Consider the following 22,585-nt stretch of genomic DNA (forward strand, 5'->3'; position numbering starts at 1 on the left):
AATGGTTGTCTGTCCCTGTGTGTTAGCCCTGCGACAGACTGGCGACCTGTCCAGGGTGTACCCCGCCCCTCGCCCTATGTCAGCTGGGATAGGCTCCAGCGCCCCCCGCGACCCTGAAAAAGGATAAGCGGAAGCGAATGGATGGATGGATGGATGGGTTGCAAACGTGTACGATGTGCTCCACAAGCGTAAACTAAGATTTACAAATGTGTGCAATGATTTGTGTGTAACTGTTGATGTCCCACACACGTGTGCGGCCTCTAGACTGATCCACACAAATACGAAGCAATTTGACCACACGTAAGACTATTTTACAAACGCGTACTTCCAAACCTGAAGAAATACTGATTGTTTACGCACAATTCATTAAGTTCAGCTCCTGAATCTGATGATATTACCCTCTAAAACCCTTCCTTTGCACACAGATGCTCGCTCACAAAACCTTCCATACGTGTGGACGAATCGCCCAATAGGTCACGCTGCATGCCAACTTAAGCTTTGAGACAGGTTTAAATCTGCCAGCTTTGCACAGGTCCACTAATGTAGGCTGCTTTCAAGTCCCAGTGTAAAAGTAGGACATCTGGGCTTCCACTGTATGCCTGCATCTCTTTGTATTTTTCCAAATAAAATAGATGTTTCTTTTTCTAAATCAACATCACAGCTAATAACCACTTTACTAGAAAACAAAGGTTTACCATATACAGACAGTGGCCTGCACCGCCCTGAATGTTTGGGATTATTTGTTTGAGCAGTGTAATGGTAGACCATGACCTGGATGACCACTGACATGTTTGGGATTACTTCAGTGCTTAACAAATGTAAACACACCTTTAACACAAACTTTAAAAGCACTCAGGCTTTGAATCAAATAAAATCAAATTACGCCAACATTAATGTCAGCTCACTGTTATTAGAGAGTGCTAAGATTAACATTGGTTGCCATGGTAACAGGAGTGCTCAGAAGGATCATTTCCAGAGAGGTGCAGAAGAAGAAACGTGAGCTGTTATCAGACTCAGTTTCTGTGAGCCACAATAAGAATGTTCACTAGCTGTGTCCCAAAACGTCGGCTGCATCCTTCGGAGGACCCGGCCTTCGCGGTCTACGTGGGCCGGGTCCTTCGAAGACCAAGAAGGCCGGAAGTGCGAGGCTGTGAAATGGGACGGTCTAGCCTTCAGATTTGCGTCACCACTGTCTCGGTGGAGTTTAATAAACTCGGCTGTTTGCTCCTTGCTATCTAAAATATAACAGGACACTGGCGTAAATTCTTGACCGTCTCACACTTCGGTTTAATCAGTTTTCTGTTTGACGTTTATTCAGCTGTGTGAAAATCCCGGAGGAACCCACCCGATGGATTAATAAAGTTTTATTTTATCTAATAATCTAATAACTTTGATCTCAGCCAACCCGATTTACTCCGGAACAAATAAAACACCGAAAAAAGCCAAACAATTACATTTTTAAGTTATCCGAGTGACTTATATATCATGTTTAACCTGAGTAGCGAAAGAGCGGGGGTCTGAAAACGATGAAGCCGGGAGTCCGCTGCTCTCACCGGCTGGAGTGACCATTGAACCCCCCGGCTTGCTATCGAGCAGGTGGGTAACAGACGTCTCCGAAAATGTCGGGGCACTTTTGCAAATATGCGATGTCTTGATAAACCAAGCAGATATTTGTAATTTACACAGCTACTTTCTCGCCTGAAAATATGTTAAAAGTTTATTTTGTGACCCAGAAAGATTAATAAGACTAATTTTAAAACTTAGTAGCGGCCGCCATTGTTGGCAGCTGAAATTTGGCTGGGCCGCGCTATGAATTCTGGGATACGGTGGGCCACGAAGGACACACCCGACCCATCCTTCAAATTCGGGGAAATGAAGGACGCATTTGTCGGCCGCATTTGAAGGAGTCGACGAATTGGGACAGCCTTCGTCGCCGGGCTGTGATGTAATCGGCCTTCAAATGCGGCCTCCGGAGGATGCAGCCGACGTTTTGGGACACAGCTACTGTGTGCATGTGGTGCTCTGTGATCGTTTGGCTGTCCTGAGTGAGCAAACAGACACAGCAGCCATTTTTAACTTGAACCTTTAACTGCTTAATAAATCTATGCACTTCAGCATATTTATCTTCTCTCTCTCAAAAATGAACCCAACAGCATGCGATGTGATCTGTGTCCACATGTATTTAAGGAGGTTTGACATTGTTTTATTTATTATTGTGCTATCTACTGTACAATATAAAGCGCCTTGAGGCGACTTTTGTTGTGATTTGGCGCTATATAAATAAAATTGAATTGAATTGTGTGCACAGAAAGGCTTCTGAAAGGTAAAATTATCAGATTCATGAGCTGAACCTAATTGTGCAGAAACGATCAGTATTTCCTCAGATTTGCATGTACTTGTAAAACAGTTTTACGTTTGGTCAACTTGCTTCGTATTTGTGTGTGGAGCACGCCTGTGTGACTCCTCAAGAGTTACACACATATCACTGCACACATTTGTGAGTCTTAGTTTTTGCTTGTGGAGCACATCATATGCATCTGCAGCCTTTCTCAGACAAACATAGTTATAGCCTACAGTTCGGGCTGGGCTCAGTTATGCTGCAGTAGGTCTAGGCTGCTGGGGGATTCCCACGATGCAGGAGACTCTGACAGCACTGAGCAGTTACTTCAGTGGCTGCGGCAGCCACGATGTGGGATGGAGAGATTTCGCAGGTCTTTCCTCCCTACTGCTGTCAGACTCCACAACAAAGACTTCAACTGATCAAACACACACATGTGCAATAGCAATAACACTAAGTGCAATACTCTTTTCTGGCATCGTTGTATTATACTCAATTGTATATAGCATTTGTAATCTATTTTATTCGATTGTATATAGTATTTTATTTTATTCTACTCTATTGTGTACAGTTGTGTACAGTGTTTTTTTCTAATTTTCCATGTAACTTTGCACTGCCCACTGCTGTAACAAAACTAATTTCCCATGCGTGGGACTAATAAAGGTTATCTTATCTTTCTTCTTCAGTCACCTTTTTCACTCACTATGTGTTTATACACCTCTCTGTATATAAGTATTAGCTGTTAGAATCTCTGGGTCTCTTCCACAGTGTCTTTGGCTACGTCCACACTAGCCCAGATAAATTTGAAAACGTCGTTTTCGTCTGAAAACGCTCCGCGTCCACACTAGCGTTTTCAGTCGTTTTCACAGAGTTGTGCGTCCACATTGAAACAGCCAAAAAAGCTTACGTTTCAGTCCTGCGCATGCGTGAAACGCAAGAAGATTCGGCCTGCCTCATTTCTGTCAGCCATTTATTTACTTTCCAGCTTTTTGCAACGTCGCAGCAAAATGTCGAGGAAAAGCACCGAGTTTTTAAAATGGACTAACAATGAGGTGGAGTTGTTGCTGCGAGTAACACAAAAGTACAAAGTTGCAAAAGCCAGTGAGAATTAAAGAATTTGAAGAAAAGCTATCTGGAGCATGTACAGACTGATATTAATCTTTAATAGGGCTGTCAAGTAAAACAACTGCCGTGTAATGCCCTCCGCTGTCTTAATTTTTTTGGTCCCATGACTGCATCATATGACTAAAAGGTGTCATCGTTTTTGAAAAGGCTTCGGGTTCCCTGTCCACACTGTGATGCGAAAAATGGCGTTTTCAAATGTATCCGCTTTGGAGAGCGTTTTCAAAACGCTGCGTTTTCCTTGACTGAAAAAGCCGTCTCAGTGTGGACAGAAGTCCAAGACTAAGAGAAAACGATGTTTTCAAACGAAAACGCATTAGTGTGGACATGGCCTTTGTCCCGTCTTCCTCCCCTAACACCAACCAATGGCAGCTGCTTCCCTAGGCCAAGTCGTGCTGGAGGTTTCTTCCTGCTAAAGGGATTAAAGGGTTTTTCCTTCCCACTGTCACCCAAACGCTTGCCCAAACGATTGTTGGGATTTTCCTTGTATCATTGTAGGGTCTTTACCTTACAATACAAAGTGTCTTGAGCTATAGAAATAAAACTGATTGACTTGCACAAACTTGTGTACGTAAATTATTTTAAAAAGCAACAAAGTTGCCACTCACTAATGAGTTGATCAAGGAGTGTTTGGTAGCTGAAATGGAACAAACTGCATGATGCAGCATTTAAATTTGAATCCCATTGACCTCATACAGAGCACACAGACAGCTGATGAGCTGGATGAGGCAACAACAACAACTGAAATGGGTAGAATCTTAATGCATTTTGGTCAACATGATGTTTTTAAGTGGCTGACAGGGTCTGAGGCACTTATGTACTATCTTTGCATGGTTGAAAGACTTTGTGGCCAACATTAGGCACTCCATAGAAAACAAGTGGAGATCTCACAAGACGTTTTACATTTAAACATGGATTTTGAAAATGGCTTTAGATATCCATGCACTCAGGGGTGAACTCACCTGTGGGCCAGCACAGCTGATCTTACACACATCACAATAGTGTATCTGAGGAGGTTTGGGGGGCTGTTTGGGCCTCAGCTGTTTACTCTGAAAGGGGGGTTTCTTGGTAAAGGTGTTCCCTGTCCATGCTGCAGTTGCAGCTACAGCTGCCACTGCCTGCTTCTGCTGCTGTTGCTGCTGGTAGTAACTGGAGGCTGCTGAGTAAACTGCAGCTTCATAGCCAGAGTATGAGGTTCCTGAAAAACATCCAAACCTACTTACTGCTGCTCTGTTTGTGAACTTCTCAAAAGGTTCTCAGAAAAAACATTTATTTACACAATGAGACCATATTTAACATTTCTATTCAACATGTCACAGAATCAGACTAAAGGTCTCAAAGCTATGCTAACAGAGCTAAGGCGCTGTAGCTGTCCCATGAGGTAAACACAGCACTACTAGTATCAAATAATGTTAGACATATTGTTTACCATTGCTATTGCCGCTCTCATACGGCTAAAAATAAACACATATACTCATTTGTTATCCAGAACAAAACTGATCGGCTGCATTACGATTCACCTTCATGTTACTCACAAACTACAGTAGAAAAGTTGTTCCTGGAACAGTGTTTTTGAGATAAAGTGTCACAGCTTACCAGAGTATGTAACAGCATTAGTGCTGTATGTTGGACTTTGGGAGTAAGACGGGACAACAGAGGCTGCAGCAGCCACAGGCTGGACAGTAGATGTCACTGGGTAGATGGAGAACGTTGAAGAGGCTGGACTGGGAGCAGCTGGCTTTATCACAGTCACCTGTCGAGTCTGCTGGCTCTGGGTGTATGATGTCACCCCCTGGCTGTAGACTGGTTTGGGGGCTAGAAAACACAGAAATGGATGCAAAATTTCAAAGTTCTGCTTGGTCACGTTTTGCTGTACTCGCCTCTGTTCTCACTGAATACTGCAAGCTAGGGTGGGACAATTAATCAACCAAAACATCTTGCCCATGCCGGTTATTTCTTCCAAAGTGAATCACTTCCAAGAAGAGCTAAACCCCATATCCTGTAAGAGTGCATCTGAAAAAAAATGCTGTGAAACCGTTCCAGTGTTACTGTACCTCAGGGGTGACCAATAAGTCGATCACAATCCACTGGTAGATCACAACGGTAGTGTGGGTGGATCGTATGATCCAATCACGTGATTACAGAGCAGCCAGTCTGACATCGGACTGGCTGCTCTGTAATCACGATACAGAGGAACGTCTCCAATGTCTGCACACACCAAGGAAAGCCAGACCCCAGGTACCCATAATGTGTTCCTTCTACTTTGGTGCCATTCAAAGCATCTTAACAACCTGGTGGAAACTCCCCGCCTCCAGATCAGGAACCATGCTGCGCTTAGTAAAGATAGCTCTCCCACCAACACACAAAGCAGTCAGCATTACAGTGGACTCCACCCATCCCTCACACAGCTTCCCTCAGGGACAAGATGAAACACCACCCTGTGCCTCCTCCACCCGACTAAGAAACCGCTACATTTCCAGGCTGAACTCACTCCCACACAAACACAAAGCAACCACTCCACACTGCACTGCTCCTGTGATTTCTATATATCCAGTCTTACACCTTATCTTATTAGCACTGTAAAGGACATACTCCAATAAATTACATACACTGTAACCATATTTGTATAATTAATATTTGACTAATTATTACCACTTTTTAGTTCTCCATATTTTTAGAGGCCTCTCTGTTATTCACAGCTCACATCTTTGCTTCCCACACAGTAGGAAAGACAATATTTCAGCACTGTGTCCCATATATATAAGGCAGTAATAACAATAAATCTGACTTTGACTTTCCTCTCTGGGTAGGACACTTTGTGATGTCGTGTCTAGGGCTGTTCGATATAACGATATATATCGGATGACGATATAAAAACGACTATCGTTTCATTTTACACCATCGTTTGTTTCGTGGTGTCGCAAAATAAACTGTTTACGGCAATATTTTGATGGTCACTGTAGTGGCTATATTAATTTCCTAAAGTTCTCTCTTTCTCTTATATTTAATATAACCACACTACAGACGCTTGTTTTTATGCGTTGTCGTTAGCAACAACGACGGTAAAACCACCTCGTGTCCGCTTGTTTATTTTCCACATAAACCTTTCACAATAAAGCTCAAGATCCTGTTGAGACTTTTCAAAATAAACTGAATCATGTGAAAGATGCAGATTATTTACGGATGAGAAGCAAAAAGAGCTGTCAGGTGCTAAAAAAATAAACCGTAGACTCAAACGTTAGAACAGGCTTTTCCCCGCAGCACGCCGTGTAATAAATACTCAAAGAAAATGGCGGCCATTGCAACTTATGTCTAAAAATGTATAGTTTCATGCATCAGTTAAAACACTGGACTCCAGGTACGCGACGCTCAGCTGGAAACACTTCACGCAAGTCGAGCTGCCCGAGAGTCACAGAATTTACAGAAAATGTTACATTTTTGTGATTTATATCGTTGTCGGACGATAGATGTCTTAATATCGGGATATGAGATTTTGGTCACATCGCACAGCCCTAGTCGTGTCTGGTTAAGAAGTTGGTTGATAGAAGGAATACGACAGTCGTAGCCTCTTTCCTAGACACATCGGTGGGTGGGTGCAGTCAATGCGCAAGGCTGACAGACACTGAATTTGCAGTATACTGTGGGGTAACCAGTCAACTTAAAATTCATTCTCTGGTGATAGTGTGACCTTCATGGCAGGCCTTGCATAGACAAACCACATTCTGCATGGCTTCATTGTAAAGAGTCAGTAATCTAAGGCTACGTCCACATGTACCCGGGTATTTTTGAAAACGCAGATTTTTCTATGCGTTTGCACATTTCATCCACACGTAAACGGCGTTTTCGTCACTGAAAACGGAGATTTTTAAAAACTCCTGCCAGGGTGGAAAACTCCGTTTTTGCGTTTACGTGTGGACGAGGAAATCTGAGAAAACGCAGCGTCAAAGGTGGGCGCCTTTTTTGACGTCACAGTGTGCGCCACGCTATTGTTTCGGTGAAATTAATTTCTACAATGGCGGACTTACACAAAGTACCGTTAATTTTACTCTCTGCAGTGTTTAAATGCTTACATATACACACAGTTTCTGTCCCTCCACACATAGGACTCAGTTCTGCTTCTATGCGCCATCTTTGTTTACCCTTTCCCACCCAGGCTTCTAGACTTCTGATTGGCCAGCATTTCTACACAGTTAGGAATATATCGCCACCCGTTCCTTTGGCATGTTCCTGGCAGCGTTTTCCTTCGTCTTTGGCGTTAACATGTGGAGGGGATTTTTAAAAAAAACAAAAATACCCGTGTACGTGTGGACGTAGCCTAAGGTGTGTAGTCTAGTCCCAGAACTCACGGTAAACATTTGGCTCATTAGGAAATTCATTATAATTTAAAATCATTTTAGGAGTGTATCTGGAGGAAATTTTAACCATTCTTCCAGAAGTGCATTTGTGAGATCACACACACACACACACACACACACACACACAGTTAGATGCCAAGGCCTGGCTCACACTCTAATTTATCCCAAAGTTGTACTGTCGGGTGGAGGTCAGGACTCTGTGCAGTCCAGTCAAGCTCGTGCATGTTTTATGGCCTCAGGCACTGGTTCACAGTGATGCTGGCATCCACTCAACCCACTCTGATTTTACGTGGCCCATCATTTTGTGTCACAGTTGGTGTGGTTCCCATTCATTTCCAGAGGGAAAGAGGAAAATTCGCAACTAGACTTTCTGCACAGGTGTATTCATCACTGTACCACAAATGTTTGTAGAAGCAGTCTGAAAGGCTAGTTGTTTTATTCTGTTCACATCTGGCCACTGAATTAAAGTGGAACCCCGACTTACGAAATTAATTCGTTCCCAAGGGTCTTTTGTAAGTCGAAAATTTTCATAAGTCGAAGCACCCATCACGCCTTTTGAGTGAGGCGATGCTGAACGATAGCAATTAACCTATAGCCTAACTAGAACAACAATACGTCGTTCAAGTGGAACAGCGAAGCGCAATTACGAAAGCCAAGGGGTTGTCACATGATTCGGAAGGCATTGTGTGCATTGTAGGCTCAGCCAATCAGAGTCAGCGGATTTCGTTACACGGGCATTTTGCCGTAACACGGGCAGAAATATTGCCGTTCAGTGCCTTCGTAACTTGAGTTTTTCATCAAATGGGGTATTCGTAAGTCGGGGTTCCACTGTACTTGGAATACCCGAATTCAATTATTTGGATGGATGAGTGAATACTTTTGACAATATAGTGTGTAAAGAGTTTCAAAGTTTTACAAGTTCAAATTCTTTTTACTTGTATAGCACCAATTCTTAACGGTCACTTCAATGCACTTTATACTGTCCTGCAATATTAAAGAAAAAGCCCGATAAGCAGCTCATTCCCTATGAGCAGACACTTGGTGACAGTAGAAAGGAAAACAGGACGAAATCTCCTGCAGATCCAGACTCTGGGAGGTCAGGCCATCTCCCGGGTGGGGGTGAGGGGAAACAGAAGATCAAGTAGGGACAAACTTTTCTTGGTAGTAAAATGAGCAGGTAATGAAAATGATTGCAAATCAATGCATTTGGTAGTAATGGGGTAGAAAAATGTGTATTTAAGTGTACCTGTCTGGTAGTAGGTATCCGCAACACTGGGTTGTGGCTGTGCAGCAGCAACAGCCGCTGTTGCAGTGGGTTGTTGGTAATACTGCTTACTGTCGTAAGCTACAGCTGGAGCCGTCGACCGGACGTAGGAGTAGGAATCCTGCAAAATGATCAGAGTCTCAGACATCGTTGTTCATTCCACTGTTTCAGTCTATATTTCAATGCATCTGTGCCAAAAGAATCAACTCCAAACTTCTACTGGAGGTCTACTGTGTTTTTTGTCATAATACTTTACTCATCATAAGTCTCACATCAATGATAAAACTGTCTGCTCTTAAACAGGACATCAAACATGAACTAAGTGTCATTTACACCATGGACAGGTCATCAGCCTTTCACGGCTGAGGGGTAAAAAAACAGTCTACGAGGGTTGGTTTTCCTATTAGACCCTAGTTGAAGCAGAGTTCTATGTTTAAAAGCAACAAGGGGCAGATTGGCCACCTTCATTCTGTCTTTGGAAGTGATTCTTCGTCATTGGTAGCTGCTCTTAAGTGGGAGGTTCCAGCAGTTAGCTGTAACACTGAGAACTGTGTGGAGGTGTTTCAGTCAGGTGCACGAGTAGTTCACTAGACTAAGTCCAATGAAGACCTCTTTGTTTTATTTTTCCAAATATTTTGCAGAAACATGACCATGAACCACATGACTTCAACTTGTCCTAAACACGCCAGTTTGGATGCATGACAATAACTGTGATAATGTAGAACAAAGTGATTAAGCCCAGTCACACAGGCCAGGAGACAGGGCTGCAACCACCAGTCACGGGGGCAAAATAAGTATTCATGACAGTTTTCAAATAGTTGCTCGAGGTTCATGGGAGTGCCTGAGAAAATTAGTCCTGAAGCCCCCATCACACAGGCTTACAGACCAGTAGGTGGCTATTGGAAAAACATGCAATTCTCCCAGACTGAAACCCAGCAGCAAAAACCTCGTTCTAATTACTTTGTGATTGTTAATGACCAAATCGTTTTGGGGCCTAGCGTACTCCTTGTGGTCAAACTTGAATGGAAGGGAGAAACACTACAGTCTCCGAGCTGTAGTGAAACTCCAGTCTTTGGTTTTCATGCTAGTCAAGCAGCAGCTAAACTTCAAAAAGGGCAACACAAAGTGTAAATAGAGAATTTTCACCTTCTGAAAACCATTTGTTGCCGTGCTAACCTTTTACAATGAAAGGTGTTACCATATTACTGAATGACGTGCAGTGATTTCACCCAGCAACAGCTAGAACCCTCCAGCCACTGCTACCAACTCAGGACTCCCAAAATCACTAGCCGGACGTCGGGCTAGCGATTTTTCCAGTCGGGCTACCAAAACCTATCTCAGCCCTGCCCGTTGGGCTATCACAGGAAGGAAAAATATATTTCAATGCATTTGCATTCTTTCGGAAATGTAGCTGGGTAATTATGTCATTGGCATCGGGTGAGCCACTGTCAATATGTGACATGTTGAAATCGTGTTTGAATTTGCGCTTGTTTTTTGCTTTCACTTTGCGATCGCGCGAACTGTGTATAGAGAGCGGCAGCACTGATTGGCGAGTGATGATTAATTGCAAACCAATTCCTCTGACATCGTCTTATCACTCATTAGCTTACTATTCAAACCTAACAAGTGAAATCTCCCACAGCAAGCTTAAACATGTGAGAGGTTGATTGCGCAGAGAATCGCTGACTGTTATGCAAGTACGTGTGTAAAAACAGATGGATTTACGCAGGAATTTTAGTTCTGCAGAGCCAAATAAGACAGTTCAGGGTGAAGAAGTGACAGCCAAAGAAAAGCCGACCACAAAACGGAAAAGTTATGACAAATTAGACTATGAGGCAAAAAGAAAGTGCAGCTTTATGGTTTCATGGACAAAAGAATTTCTGTGGCTGGAATATGACGAGCTAAATAACCAGGGGTGCACATAAGTGGTCCACAGGTGCGCATTTGCTGTCAAAATAAAAGACGCGCACCAGATAAGAAGTTGCAACGCGCGTTTGAGTACATAAGATTTTCTGGGGGAGGACAGACATTTGTTTAGAACTCTTAAAGATGTCGAAGAAGCAAGCTCCTTTAAGCAATTACTTTGGTGTTCCTCCACCTCCAAAGAAATGTCAGAAGGAGTCCGAACCGCAAAAGAAGCGCGTATTCTCGGAAAAGTGGTTGCAGGAGGTGAGCTGGCTTCAAACAAATGATGAACACACAGAGATGTGGTGCAGAATATGCCGTGAAAATCCCACTCTAGCGGACAAAAACAGTGCCTTTTATTTTATTTATTTATTTATTTATTTATTTATTTATTACGCGCTTTTCACAGACAGACAGTCACAAAGCGCTGTACACAAATATTAAAATAAACAATAAAATCAATAGACATTATACACTATAAATACTGTAAAAAAATATAAAATATGTAGATCAACAAAAGGCTTGTTTGAACAGAAAAGTTTCCACCCGCGCACCCAAACGCGCATTGCAACTTCTTATCTGGTGTGCATCTTTTATTTTGACAGCGAATGCGCACCTGCGGACCACTTATGTGCACCCCTGTAAATAACATAATGTTCTGCTGGGTGTGTTGTTGGTTTTCCCTCGATTTCTGAGTCGACAAGTGCCTTTGTTACTGGGACCAGTAATTTTAAGAAAGACCCCCATTAGAACCCATGAGAAATGCAAGAAATGCATTATTGCTCAGTCTGCAATATCTTTCCCAGAACAAACACCAATTGCAAAGAACACACTAAAAATAAACCTGAAAAATCTGTTTAGAACAGCGTACTATGTTGGAAAGAGTGAACTACCATTGGCAAAATTTAGCAGTCTTTGCAAACTTCAAAAAGCAAATGGCCTCGATCTTGGTTACACTTGCCTCTTACCTGTGACTTCAGTGGAAATTTCAAATTCAGGATCTGACACAGACTGATTCATGTTCTACACAGTTCTTACAAGTTCATAGAAATTTCTGTTCAATTAGAACCAAGTATTTGAGTTGATGTTGTAATTTGTGTTTCAACAATTTTTTGATTAATGTTTTGTTTCCGTTACAATATTATACATTAAAGTATAACATTGTAAAGGAAACAAAACATCAATCCAAAAAATTGCTCTCTTTTTTGATTCGGGCTACTTAAATTTATTTTGGGCTACCAAAAACTGAACAGTCCCTGCCCAAAGGGCTACCAGGGATTTTGAAATTTTGCGAGCCCTGCAACTAGCTGGGCAATAATGTTATCCCTAGGAATACCATACTGGTCATAATACAACAACCGGTTCCTATCACTTTCATTTTCCCTCAGTTTTAGAATAAAATGGTCCCCTCAGAATTCACTCAAAATAATTCCAACGCAACGTCCCAACATAATTTCATTATGACGATACCTAAAACTTTATAACATTTTAAAACTGAAAAAGACAAAGTGCAAATGTTGATACATTTGAATAAAATAAAATCTATACTCCTGCCTTAATGGCATATTAACAAGATCTCTAAATGGACATCCGTTTGAACAATGGCCCAGGATTTTAACTGTAATGTTTGAAGGCGTTACACAGTAACAAGCCTGAGATGGAGCTTTTTGATGTCAACATTTTATTTGGTTTTTAATCTCCCATCCATCCTACATGCTTTTAAAATATTTCTGTAAAGTATACTATACCCCACCAGGGCTGTAGACTAACTTTTTGACATGGGCGCACCGGTACGCCTAACTTTAAAAATTTAGGTGTACCGGCACAAAAGTTAGGCGCACTCAAAATTTTTCAACCGCATCGCTTAACACCGCAGTTTTACATGTGCACTTTCTTTTTTTTTTTTGGGGGGGGGGGGGGAGTCCATACAGACAAACTTGTGCTTAAATTGCTTTGTCAATATTGTAGAAAATGTTAAACTTAATCATCATCTTGGCTCCTCTGACAACCTGTTTGCTGCTGCCTGCTGCTGAAAGGCAGTGGGGAGAGGGGACACTTGGGCAGTGCATTTATTGCAGCATATAATGTGTTTTCTGGATACACTGCTGTTTTTTCAGCATTCAAAGATTGATGGCTCCGTGTCAGAGCTGGCTATGAATTTCAGACGGATCAGGCCTCAACTTAACACAAAGGTCATCAATAGTTCTTTTCATCTTTTCTTATTACCCACAGCTACATCCACTTCTGTCGGGCCTAGGCTGCTCACTAGGGCTGGGTATCATCACTGATTTCTATAATCCATTCGATTTCGGTTCTCAAAGTCCTGATTCGATTCAATTTAGCCTCAGACAGTCAGAAATACTATAATTCTGATCATTTATCAGTACTGATACACATGAGACTTCATCAGAATTGTGAACATCACAGCAGATGCCTTTGTGTCAAAGTAACTGAGAATAAAACACAGAAAAACATGAAGGAGATTTTCCTGGTCTGGCATTTTATAGCAGATAACCTTAAAGATATTCTGCAATATTGCATAATTTTAAGAAGTTTAAATTTCTTCAGTATTGAACAGCAGAAATTAGGCTTTGTCCGAGGTCATTTAAGTGAAAAAAAGAAAAGAAAAAGACAGCGGCCGACAGCGCTGTAAACAACAGTAGACTGGTGGGTAATAAGCGAATGAATAATGCAGAAAACAGAGATTTGAGATGGGGAAACTGTTCTTGATGTAGGGAGGGAGGGGGGGGGGGGGGAGAGAGAGAGCGCGCGCGCGCACGCTCGCAAAACAGCAAAAGTCAGAGGGAATTCATGATGACATTGATCAAATATGAAGCGTAGTTTGCTGCTTCTTTTGCTGCTGGCTCGGGGAATTTTGGTTGAAGAGACAAAACCTGCAGCTCAGAATCTAGCGCAAAAAAGACGGAAACACAGCGCGGACCCGACGCATCAGAATCGCTAAGCTCCGACAGCGTGTCCGTGTTCGGGCCGTGGGGTGAGAAAGCAGAGAAAGACAAAGCTGATTCTGATGCGTCGGGTCCGCACTGTGTTTACGTCTTTGTGTGGAATCCGTTTATGAATTGATATCGCTCTATTCAAGCTACTCACCTCTCTCTTCCACCTGCACTTTCAACTGGACCACGGCCAATCAGAGAGGTCCCGCCCCTGACTATCTCTGATTGGTTTAGTCCACGATAGGGGCATAATGTGTGTCTGTTGTTGACCACACGGAGAGTTGCAGAGATTTTTTTTTTTTTTTTTTGTTACCCGAAAATATTTGGTCGCACCGGTGCAACCAAATTTTTTTTTTTTTTTTTTTTTTTTTTTTTAGTCGCACCACTGAAAAATTTGGTCGTATTTGCGACCAAATTGGTCGCACTCTAGAGCCCTGCCCACACATCTTTGACTGCTATAAGCAGTAATTAATTATTAATAAATGACAAAATTAAATTTGAACTTTGCATTATTCTTAAAGACTACACTCACAGTAAGAGCAAAAACTGACAATAACCACAACACTTCATTTTATTAAACTTTATTATCATTCTTCTTTCTTTCTTCTTCCTAGCGGTTTATATCCCGTGACGCAGGGTCCGCTATGTTGCATGCCTTCCTCCACTTCTTCCTATCAAGGGCGTCTTCTGGTGTAACATTCACAGCCTTCATATCATCCTTGATTTGGTCCATCCAGCGCTTTTTTGGTCTTCCTTGTGGCCTGTTTCCCTCCAGATCTAATTGCTGGGCTGTCTTTGCGATGGAATTTTTATCGCTACGGACAACATGGCCATACCATCGGAGCCTCGCCTCTCGCCTCTTGTCTGTGATCGGTGTCACTCCCCATTGTTTCCTGACATCATCGTTCCTCGCTCGGTCAAGTCGTGTGAGACCCAGAGGCCACCTCAGCATCTTCATCTCCATGGTGTGAAGAGCTTGTTCATGTTTGGTCGTCGCTGGCCAGCATTCTGACCCGTAGAGTGCCACTGGCCGCACAATCAACTTATAGACTTTTGCCTTAAGATAGATTGGCATTCTCTTGTCACATAAGACTCCACTCACCTGATGCCACTTCATCCACGCTGTGTTGACACGGAGTCTGGCGTCTGGTAGGGTTTCGCAGTCTGAGGTGACAAGGGACCTGAGGTACTTGAATTGGGCAACTTTAGTCAGCAGCTCACCGTCGATAGTGATGGCACTGTTGGTCTGGGGGTCGCATTCAAGGTATTCAGTCTTTTTGATGTTCAGGCGCATGCCGTTTTCGGAGAGCCGGTCTTTCCATGCTTGTGTTTGGGTTTGCAGGGCTAGGCAGTTTTCTGTTTCTGATAGGCACACATCATCTGCATACAGGAGGCTCCATGGATGTGGTGATTGCAGATCAGCCGTCGCGGTGTCCATACAGAGAGTGAACAGCAGGGGCGAGAGGGCCGAGCCCTGGTGGACGCCAACGGTAATCGGGAAGGCTGGTGATGTTCCCGCTGAACATCAGACCTCGCTTGTGACATTACGGTAGAGCAGCGGAGTCCATTTCACATAAGCTTCCGGGGCACCATGAGTTCGTAATGATCGCCAAATAAGCTTGTGGGGGACCCTGTCGAATGCCTTTTCCAGATCCAGGAAGACCATGTGCACCGTCTTGTTCTTTATAATGTACGCATGTATGGCATCGATAGTTCCACAGCCCTTAACAAAGCCGCATTGATTCGGGGCGATTGTGACCAGTTGATGGATCCGATTTTCCAGGACACGTTCGAAGACCTTCATTGCATGGCAGAGTAGACGAATTGGCCGATAGTTGGTGCACTCTGTGACGTCTCCCTTGCCTTTCCAGATGGGCACTGTGATGCTCGATGTCCAAGCTCGGGGGGCTTTGTCTTCGACCGTGATATGGTTGAAGAGTGCCGCAAGGTATGTTGTACCGCGATCGCCCATCATCTTCCAGATTTCAGCTGGGATGTCGTCCGGTCCTGTGGCTTTTCCGTTTTTCATTTTCTTCAACGCGTTTTGGACTTCGGCAGTGGTGATTGGTGTGACAGGCCCTGCGACTGGGTCCGCGGGCGGGATAGGTGGATGTGTAAATTCTTCATTGCTGATTCCAGCGAAATAATCTGATCAGCGCTGAAGGATGTCTCGGGGGTCCCGCAGAACCTGCCCGTCCGTTCCCTTGATTTGGACAACATGGCTCGTATCGAAGTCCTGCTTCGCGCAGTGGCGGGCTTTGGCAAGTCGGTAGATGTTATTGGCCCCCTCTGGGGTTTGGAGCTGGTCATAAAGATCTTGGTAGTGTCGTCTTTTCGCGAAGGCCACTGCCCTCTTTGCTGCCGATTTCAGAGCGCGGTATCGGGTGAGATCTTCATGCGCTCGCCACCAAGTCTTATAGGCCCAGCTTCTCCGCTTTTATTGCTTTTTGTACCTCCTCATTCCACCACCAGAACTGTTTCTCAATGTATTTTCTGCCTGGTTTTGCTGAACCAACGGTGTCCTCCGCAATGTTGTGAATGCGCTCCGCCGCTTCAGTCCACGTCTTCTCAGCAGGTTGGTCATTGTTTACGGCAAGTGAGAGGAGCATAGTTGTCAGTTTCTCCTTGTGCTCCTTCACCTTCCACCATTTGAATCGTTTTGGTCCTGTCCGGCATCTGGGCAGCTTTGGCTTGACAATCTTCGTATCCATGACGAGTAGACGGTGCTGGGGGGGCCACGGATTCATATGGAATTACTTTGGTGTCCGTGACCTGTTTGAGTTCTCGCCGCCGAACCATCCAATAGTCGATCTGAGCTGCATGTCCGCCGCTGGTGTAGGTGGCTAGGTGCGATGGCCGCTTCTTAAAGAATGTGTTGGTAACGGCCAGATTGTGCGCCGTCGCAAAAATCGAGGATACATATTCCGTCGACTTTATTATCATTATTATTAGAATATGTAAAGAACCGCAGAGGTTTAAGGTCCAGAAAGAATGAATGCAGCTTGTGTCCAGTTTCTGGAGCCCTCCTGTTGAAAGTAGAAGAAATATTAATACAAACACGTCGAAGGTGGAAATCAGTCAATTTGCCTTCTTCCCCCACCAATGTATACCATTTATTATTTGTTAGACAGCTTCTGTATTTTACACGTCCTCATGATAGTACACTGAAATAGCACCTTGTCAACAGAAAATTGTAGTTTTTAGTCAGTATAAGCTATTAATGATATAAGTTTACTTGTGACAGAATGCTGCATGATGATCATTTCCTAGCTTAGAACTGATTGTACTTTTCATTGTTTTGGACTGATTGTTCTTTATAAAACGTGTTCTGATATTTGTATCTGAACCTTCCCACAGCAATAGTAAGAAGTCAAACAAGCAGTTCTGACCTCTCACACACACACACACACACACAATCACATACACATATGCTCACGTCACTGAACAAATGTATTCATTTTTCTTGTGTATAAATAAAGGCAAGTGCCAGAGCAGAGCGCGCACTTCACAGGGCCCCCACTCTGATGTGAGCGTTCTGTGAAACGCCCTTGCAAGTTAAAACTGCAGCGTCTGTGTGTGTCTTCACTCTTAGACTCTCAGCTGAAGAAGTGTCATTTAAAATAAATCTCTTGACAGACCTCAGTAGGGTAGTTTTAAGAGCACCATGGTTCAAGAGCAACCATTTCCTTATTCAAATTGATTTTAGCTTGACTAATGTGATATCGATTCATTAAATGCTGAATCGATTTCCTCAGTGGTGCTAGGTTTGAATACATGCAGCTTACAGACAGCAGTGTAACATGACAGCTGTCTGTAGGCTGTTAAGCTAAAAATAAATGTGCTGCCATCTGCTGTGAAGTAACTTAAACATGTCACACAAGGACAACCTTTGGAAAACCAAGCCTGCTACACCAAATCTAAAACCATTTCTTGGCCCAGTCTGATCTGCCAACTATTGCTGACAACTGGTGCCCATACTAGGTTTGAACACTTATTAGTCAAGCAAAGCGACTGGACTGTTTAAATTGTACAGTTTCATTAAAATCTATCTATTCCATTTCAGATGCTAATAAGTTCTCATCAGAAAAAGTTCAGGTACCTGCTGTTGATGGTTGCTTCCGGGTCTCCACACAGATGGTGTACAGGGAGAGGATTGCCACGTCCAACATGTTTCCCTCAGAGGACAGCATCAAGTACTGTGGTGAGGTTATGTAGGAAGATCCCCAAGCTAAGGATCCACAGCAGCTTTCTGGCAGCAGACCCACTTGCTTGCCAACTAACCAATCATGTCCTGTAACTCAATCGAGTTTCTCCCGTCCTCATTTTAAAACGCCATCATTACGTTTTTGAGAGTCATTGAATTGCATTTAATTTGACTGATTTAAAGCACTTATGGAGAGAATGTATTAACCTGTGTGTAATTTCTTTAATTCCTGCTGATAGTGTCCACTTAGAAACTAGTTAATGGAATTCTGCAAATGCATTTATGGCACCTGAGCTCCAACAAATATAATGAAGGTAGCATTATCTGGAGTCTCCCCATATTCCTCGGGAACGATGGAATTTAAAAAAGAGACTCCAAAGAATGTTCTGGAATCTGTGAGTCTACAGAAAAACGTCGTGGTACCTGGTAGTTCTGTGAGGTGACTGGTGGGGGTGGTGGAGGGACTTCAGGCTGCCGTTGAGGGTAGCCATAGTCGGTGGCCGCATGGGTCGGCTGGTATCCTCCATAAGCTGCAGCAGTGGCAGCAGCTGCCACCGCAACAGGCGCAGGCCTAGCTACTGCAACTGTGGCTGCAGCAGGGGCGTAAGCTGCTGCCACAGTGTGTGCTGCCACTGGTGCTTGATGAACTGTGTAACTGGCCACTGTGGTTGGATGGGTGTATGCTACCCCGGCTGCTGGCTGCTGGCTGGGAGACACAAAGGGAAACATGAAGGTTATCTCGACAGTCTAACTGAGAAATGCCTTGGCACATGTTAAAAGATCTTTTTCAGACTCCAGTGTCTCCAAAGCTGTACAGCTATCCCCAAACTCCCATGAAAATTTGCATATTAATGATCAACACACTGGTCTCACAGCCCACTGTTTCCCCAGTGGTGCCAGTTTCAGTCACTGTGCAAATATCCTGTTTATAAGGCTGGAAACCTGCTGAGACTGAAGTAGTCACCTGATGATGATACAACCTTTCTCCCACTGAAACATCCAGGTGAATGACTTCTGGGGATTTCCCTACCTGGATTACTGAGCATGCATCAAGACTTTACAGCTATACTAACTACCAAAGCATGTATGGAGATTCTTTTTACCCTGCTGAGATGATGCCAACCTGATTACATTTAAAATCTGCTTTTTAAAAAAAAAAAAAAAAAAAAAATCCTACAACTAATGGGAATCAGAGGTCCCTTAAATTATCATCTGAATCGTGCAGTATAGACTACTATTAATAAATACCATGCATTATTTGGCATATAAAGACTCTTGGTTGATTTATTTAAATGTGCATGACAGTTATGGTGCAACTGCAGAACTCTGATAGGCCAGAATCTGACGTGTTCTTATGTACAGGTCAGCTGTAACACAGATATCAGGTTTACTTTGTGGACTAATTTGAAATAAAGCAGCTCTCCTCCAGATAAATTCAATTGTATTTATATAACGCCAAATCACAACAACAGTTGTCTCAAGGTGCTTTTTGCTGTAAAGCAGGGGTGTCCTTGATCCAACACAGCTGATTTAAATGGCTAAGTGACCTCCTCAACATGTCTTGAAGGTCTCCAGAGGCCTGGTAATGAACTAATCATTTGATTGAGGTCTGTTGACCCAGGGTGAGATGTAAAACCTGCAGGCCTGGAGTTGGCCACCCCTGCTGTAAGGTAAAGACCCTGCAATAATACAAAGTAGGGCTGCTACAAACGATTATTTTGATAGTCGACTAGTCACCAATTATTTTTGCGATTAGTCGACTAATCAGATCATGCATCCATTGGACGTAAAACATACAGCTTACTACTCTTATATAACTTGAAGTGTTTAAGGTATGTGCTAACTAAAAATAAAGAGCCAGTGATAGTTTATTAAACTTTTACTGAAATTTGCAGATTGTCTCGGTGGAGTTTATTAAACTCGGCCGTCTGCTCCTTGCCATCTAAAATATAACAGGACACCGAAGTATATTCTCGAGCATCTCACACTTCTGATAATCAGTTGTCTGCTTGACTTTTATTCAGCTGTGTAAAAACTATAACTTTAATCTCAGCCAAACCGATTTACTGAGGAACAAATAATACTGAAAAAAGCCAAACAACAACGTTTTTAGGTTATCCAAATGACTTAAATATCATGTTTAACCTGAGTAGTGAATACCGCGGGGGGTTTGAAAACGATGTGCGGGGAGTTCACGGTTATCGCCCCGGCTAGCTATCGAGCTGGTGGGTAACAGACGTCTCCGAAAACGTTGGCGCACTTTTGCAAATGTGTGATGTCTTCATAAACCGAGCAGATATTTAAAGTTTACACAGCTACATTTTCGCCTGAAAATATGTTAAAAGTTTATTTTGTGACCCAGAAAGAGTAATAAGAGTAATATTAAAACTAAGTAGATGCCGCCATTGTTGAAACTGCAATTGGCTGGGCCGCCCTATCAAATCAAAATTTATTTCTATAGCACATGATGATACAACAAAGTTGACCAAAGTGCTTCACAGTTGGTCAGAGCAACAGCATAAGACAGAATAAAAAGAAACAGTTACAAGGAGGGCGGGAAACCTATGAATTCTGGGATGGTTGGGTCACAAAGGATACACCCGACCCATCCTTCAAATCTGGGGAAATGAAGGGCACATTTGTTGGAGTCTTCGAATTTGGACAGTCTTCGTCGCGTTGCTGTAACGTAATTGGTCTATAAATGCGGCCTCCGAAGGATGCGGCCCCTAAATTTGGACACAGCTACGATACCGGACACTGCTTCTTCTGCTGCTTCTTCTTCAGGCTTTAACAGCAGCTGGCATCCTTGTACATGCAGTGCTGCCATCTTCTGTTTCAGTCCGTTATTACACTCTTAAATCCTACTACTTATTCCTGCGTCTTTTGGGATCGTACAAAGCTTCAAACAACGTTCTTTAGGGTTAGGGTTAGGGTTAGGGCGTGCCGAGAGAGAAAGCCATCACAAGGACTAAAGGCGCCGTTACAGATCAATAAGATGCTGAGAGTGAAAGGAAATGGAGACGGGGCCAACAAATAGGGTTACTGTATAAGTTTCCAAGAATCCTTTGCCAAGTCACATGAAAACATTAATGTGGATTCATCATACAAAACAGGATACTAACAGGATTCAGAGTCCAGCGCTCCCCAAGCAGTTTGATTTGAACAAAGCCATTTTTAAGCACAGTGGTTAGCGCTGCTGTTTCACTGTCAGCTGGGTCTGCGTTGGCATGCATCATCATTTGGAGTTTGTTCTGCCTGCACCTGTGTGCTCTGTGCGGGTTCTCCAGCTTCCATTAACTTTGTGTTAGTGTGATTTTAGGTGTTTATATGGTGACACCAACACAATCTTTGTCATACTCAAGGAGAGCAACACAATCCAATCTGAGGACAATGTAAAACATCAGTGATATAGTTCATTTCAGGACCTGACTATCTGTTTACTCCATATTAAACAATGCAAAGTAGTGAGAATGTTGTAATGGGTTAGGCTGGATCCAAAGCTCCCGCCTTTTTTGTTCAGAAATAAAAAAATGAATCAGACAAACAGCTGACGTCATGTTGCTGACCATGGCTTCCACCACAGCAGCTGCACCACCACCACCATTTCACCGTAAGTGTTCAAAATTAAAATGTCAAAGGTAGAAAATACAAGGTACAATCAAAGAAACCATTTAACAGGCATGTGGGACATTTTAGCAGTTAGAACAGGAAAAGCCAGTTTGCAAACTTTCCAACTTTTCCAAAGTCCTGAAACTTCACGGCGACATTCGGCGAGCAAGCGGAGCTCCTTCGGTTTATGTTTGAAGAATAAGAAAAAAGTAAAAGAAAAGTATATGAACACTTCACTAGAACAGGGCCGAGGCTGTTGGTATGCACCCCCCCCTCCCCTTTTTGTTAACATAATGGTAGATTAAAATCAGCCAATTCATACAAAACTAGCAGGTGGCTTGCTCGTGCTTCAGAGGCCTGAGTTAGTGATTGAATCCATACCATTATGCTCGGGGTGAGCACTGAAACTCCACATTTAGGCCATAAAGCGTTCTCTTTTTAAAAGAGGTTTTTTGACTGCAGCTAAATTTGGACCAAGCCCTGTTCCCTTTGCTCTGACACCGACCGCCATCCCAGCACACACACTTACCTGTGAGAGCAGGTGCTGCTCAGCAACAACATCATCATAGTAATAAATGTTACAATAATCCTGCACTCTCCCATGAGATGTATGTTTTGGGTTTATCGTATTTCGTGGCCTGTGAGCATCGTGGACTCGGATCTGTAGTGTGTTCAGAACACGCACACAGTGGGCTGGATGTTCAGCCGTGCAGTGACACTACAGGCACCGGGTTACATTTTCCTACCAAATAACTATTTCAGTTCATCCTTATAATAAAGTCTAATAATGTCACACATAAGGGGACTGTCCCGTGTTTGGATGCCCGACCCCCC

At 43.2% G+C, this 22,585-nt stretch overlaps 1 protein-coding gene across 3 annotated transcripts in view; it reads right to left on the reverse strand.

Annotated features, from left to right (window-relative positions):
* zfr (zinc finger RNA binding protein) overlaps positions 1-22,585 on the reverse strand; it is a 73,189-nt gene that overhangs the window by 49,936 nt on the left and 668 nt on the right. For all 3 annotated transcript variants that reach the window (XR_003213298.1, XM_019365637.2, XM_019365636.2), the window contains exons 3-6: positions 18,566-18,848; positions 9,062-9,200; positions 5,057-5,275; positions 4,423-4,658 (exon numbers count right to left, since the gene is read on the reverse strand). Coding sequence is in view for 2 of the 3 variants with exons in the window: in XM_019365637.2 (XP_019221182.1) it covers positions 4,423-4,658; positions 5,057-5,275; positions 9,062-9,200; positions 18,566-18,848 (877 nt within the window). In the remaining variant the exon portion in view is untranslated. The remainder of the gene's footprint in view (positions 1-4,422; positions 4,659-5,056; positions 5,276-9,061; positions 9,201-18,565; positions 18,849-22,585) is intronic.

This window comes from Oreochromis niloticus, linkage group LG12 (assembly GCF_001858045.2).
Source record: "Oreochromis niloticus isolate F11D_XX linkage group LG12, O_niloticus_UMD_NMBU, whole genome shotgun sequence".
NCBI classification, from domain to species: domain Eukaryota; kingdom Metazoa; phylum Chordata; class Actinopteri; order Cichliformes; family Cichlidae; genus Oreochromis; species Oreochromis niloticus.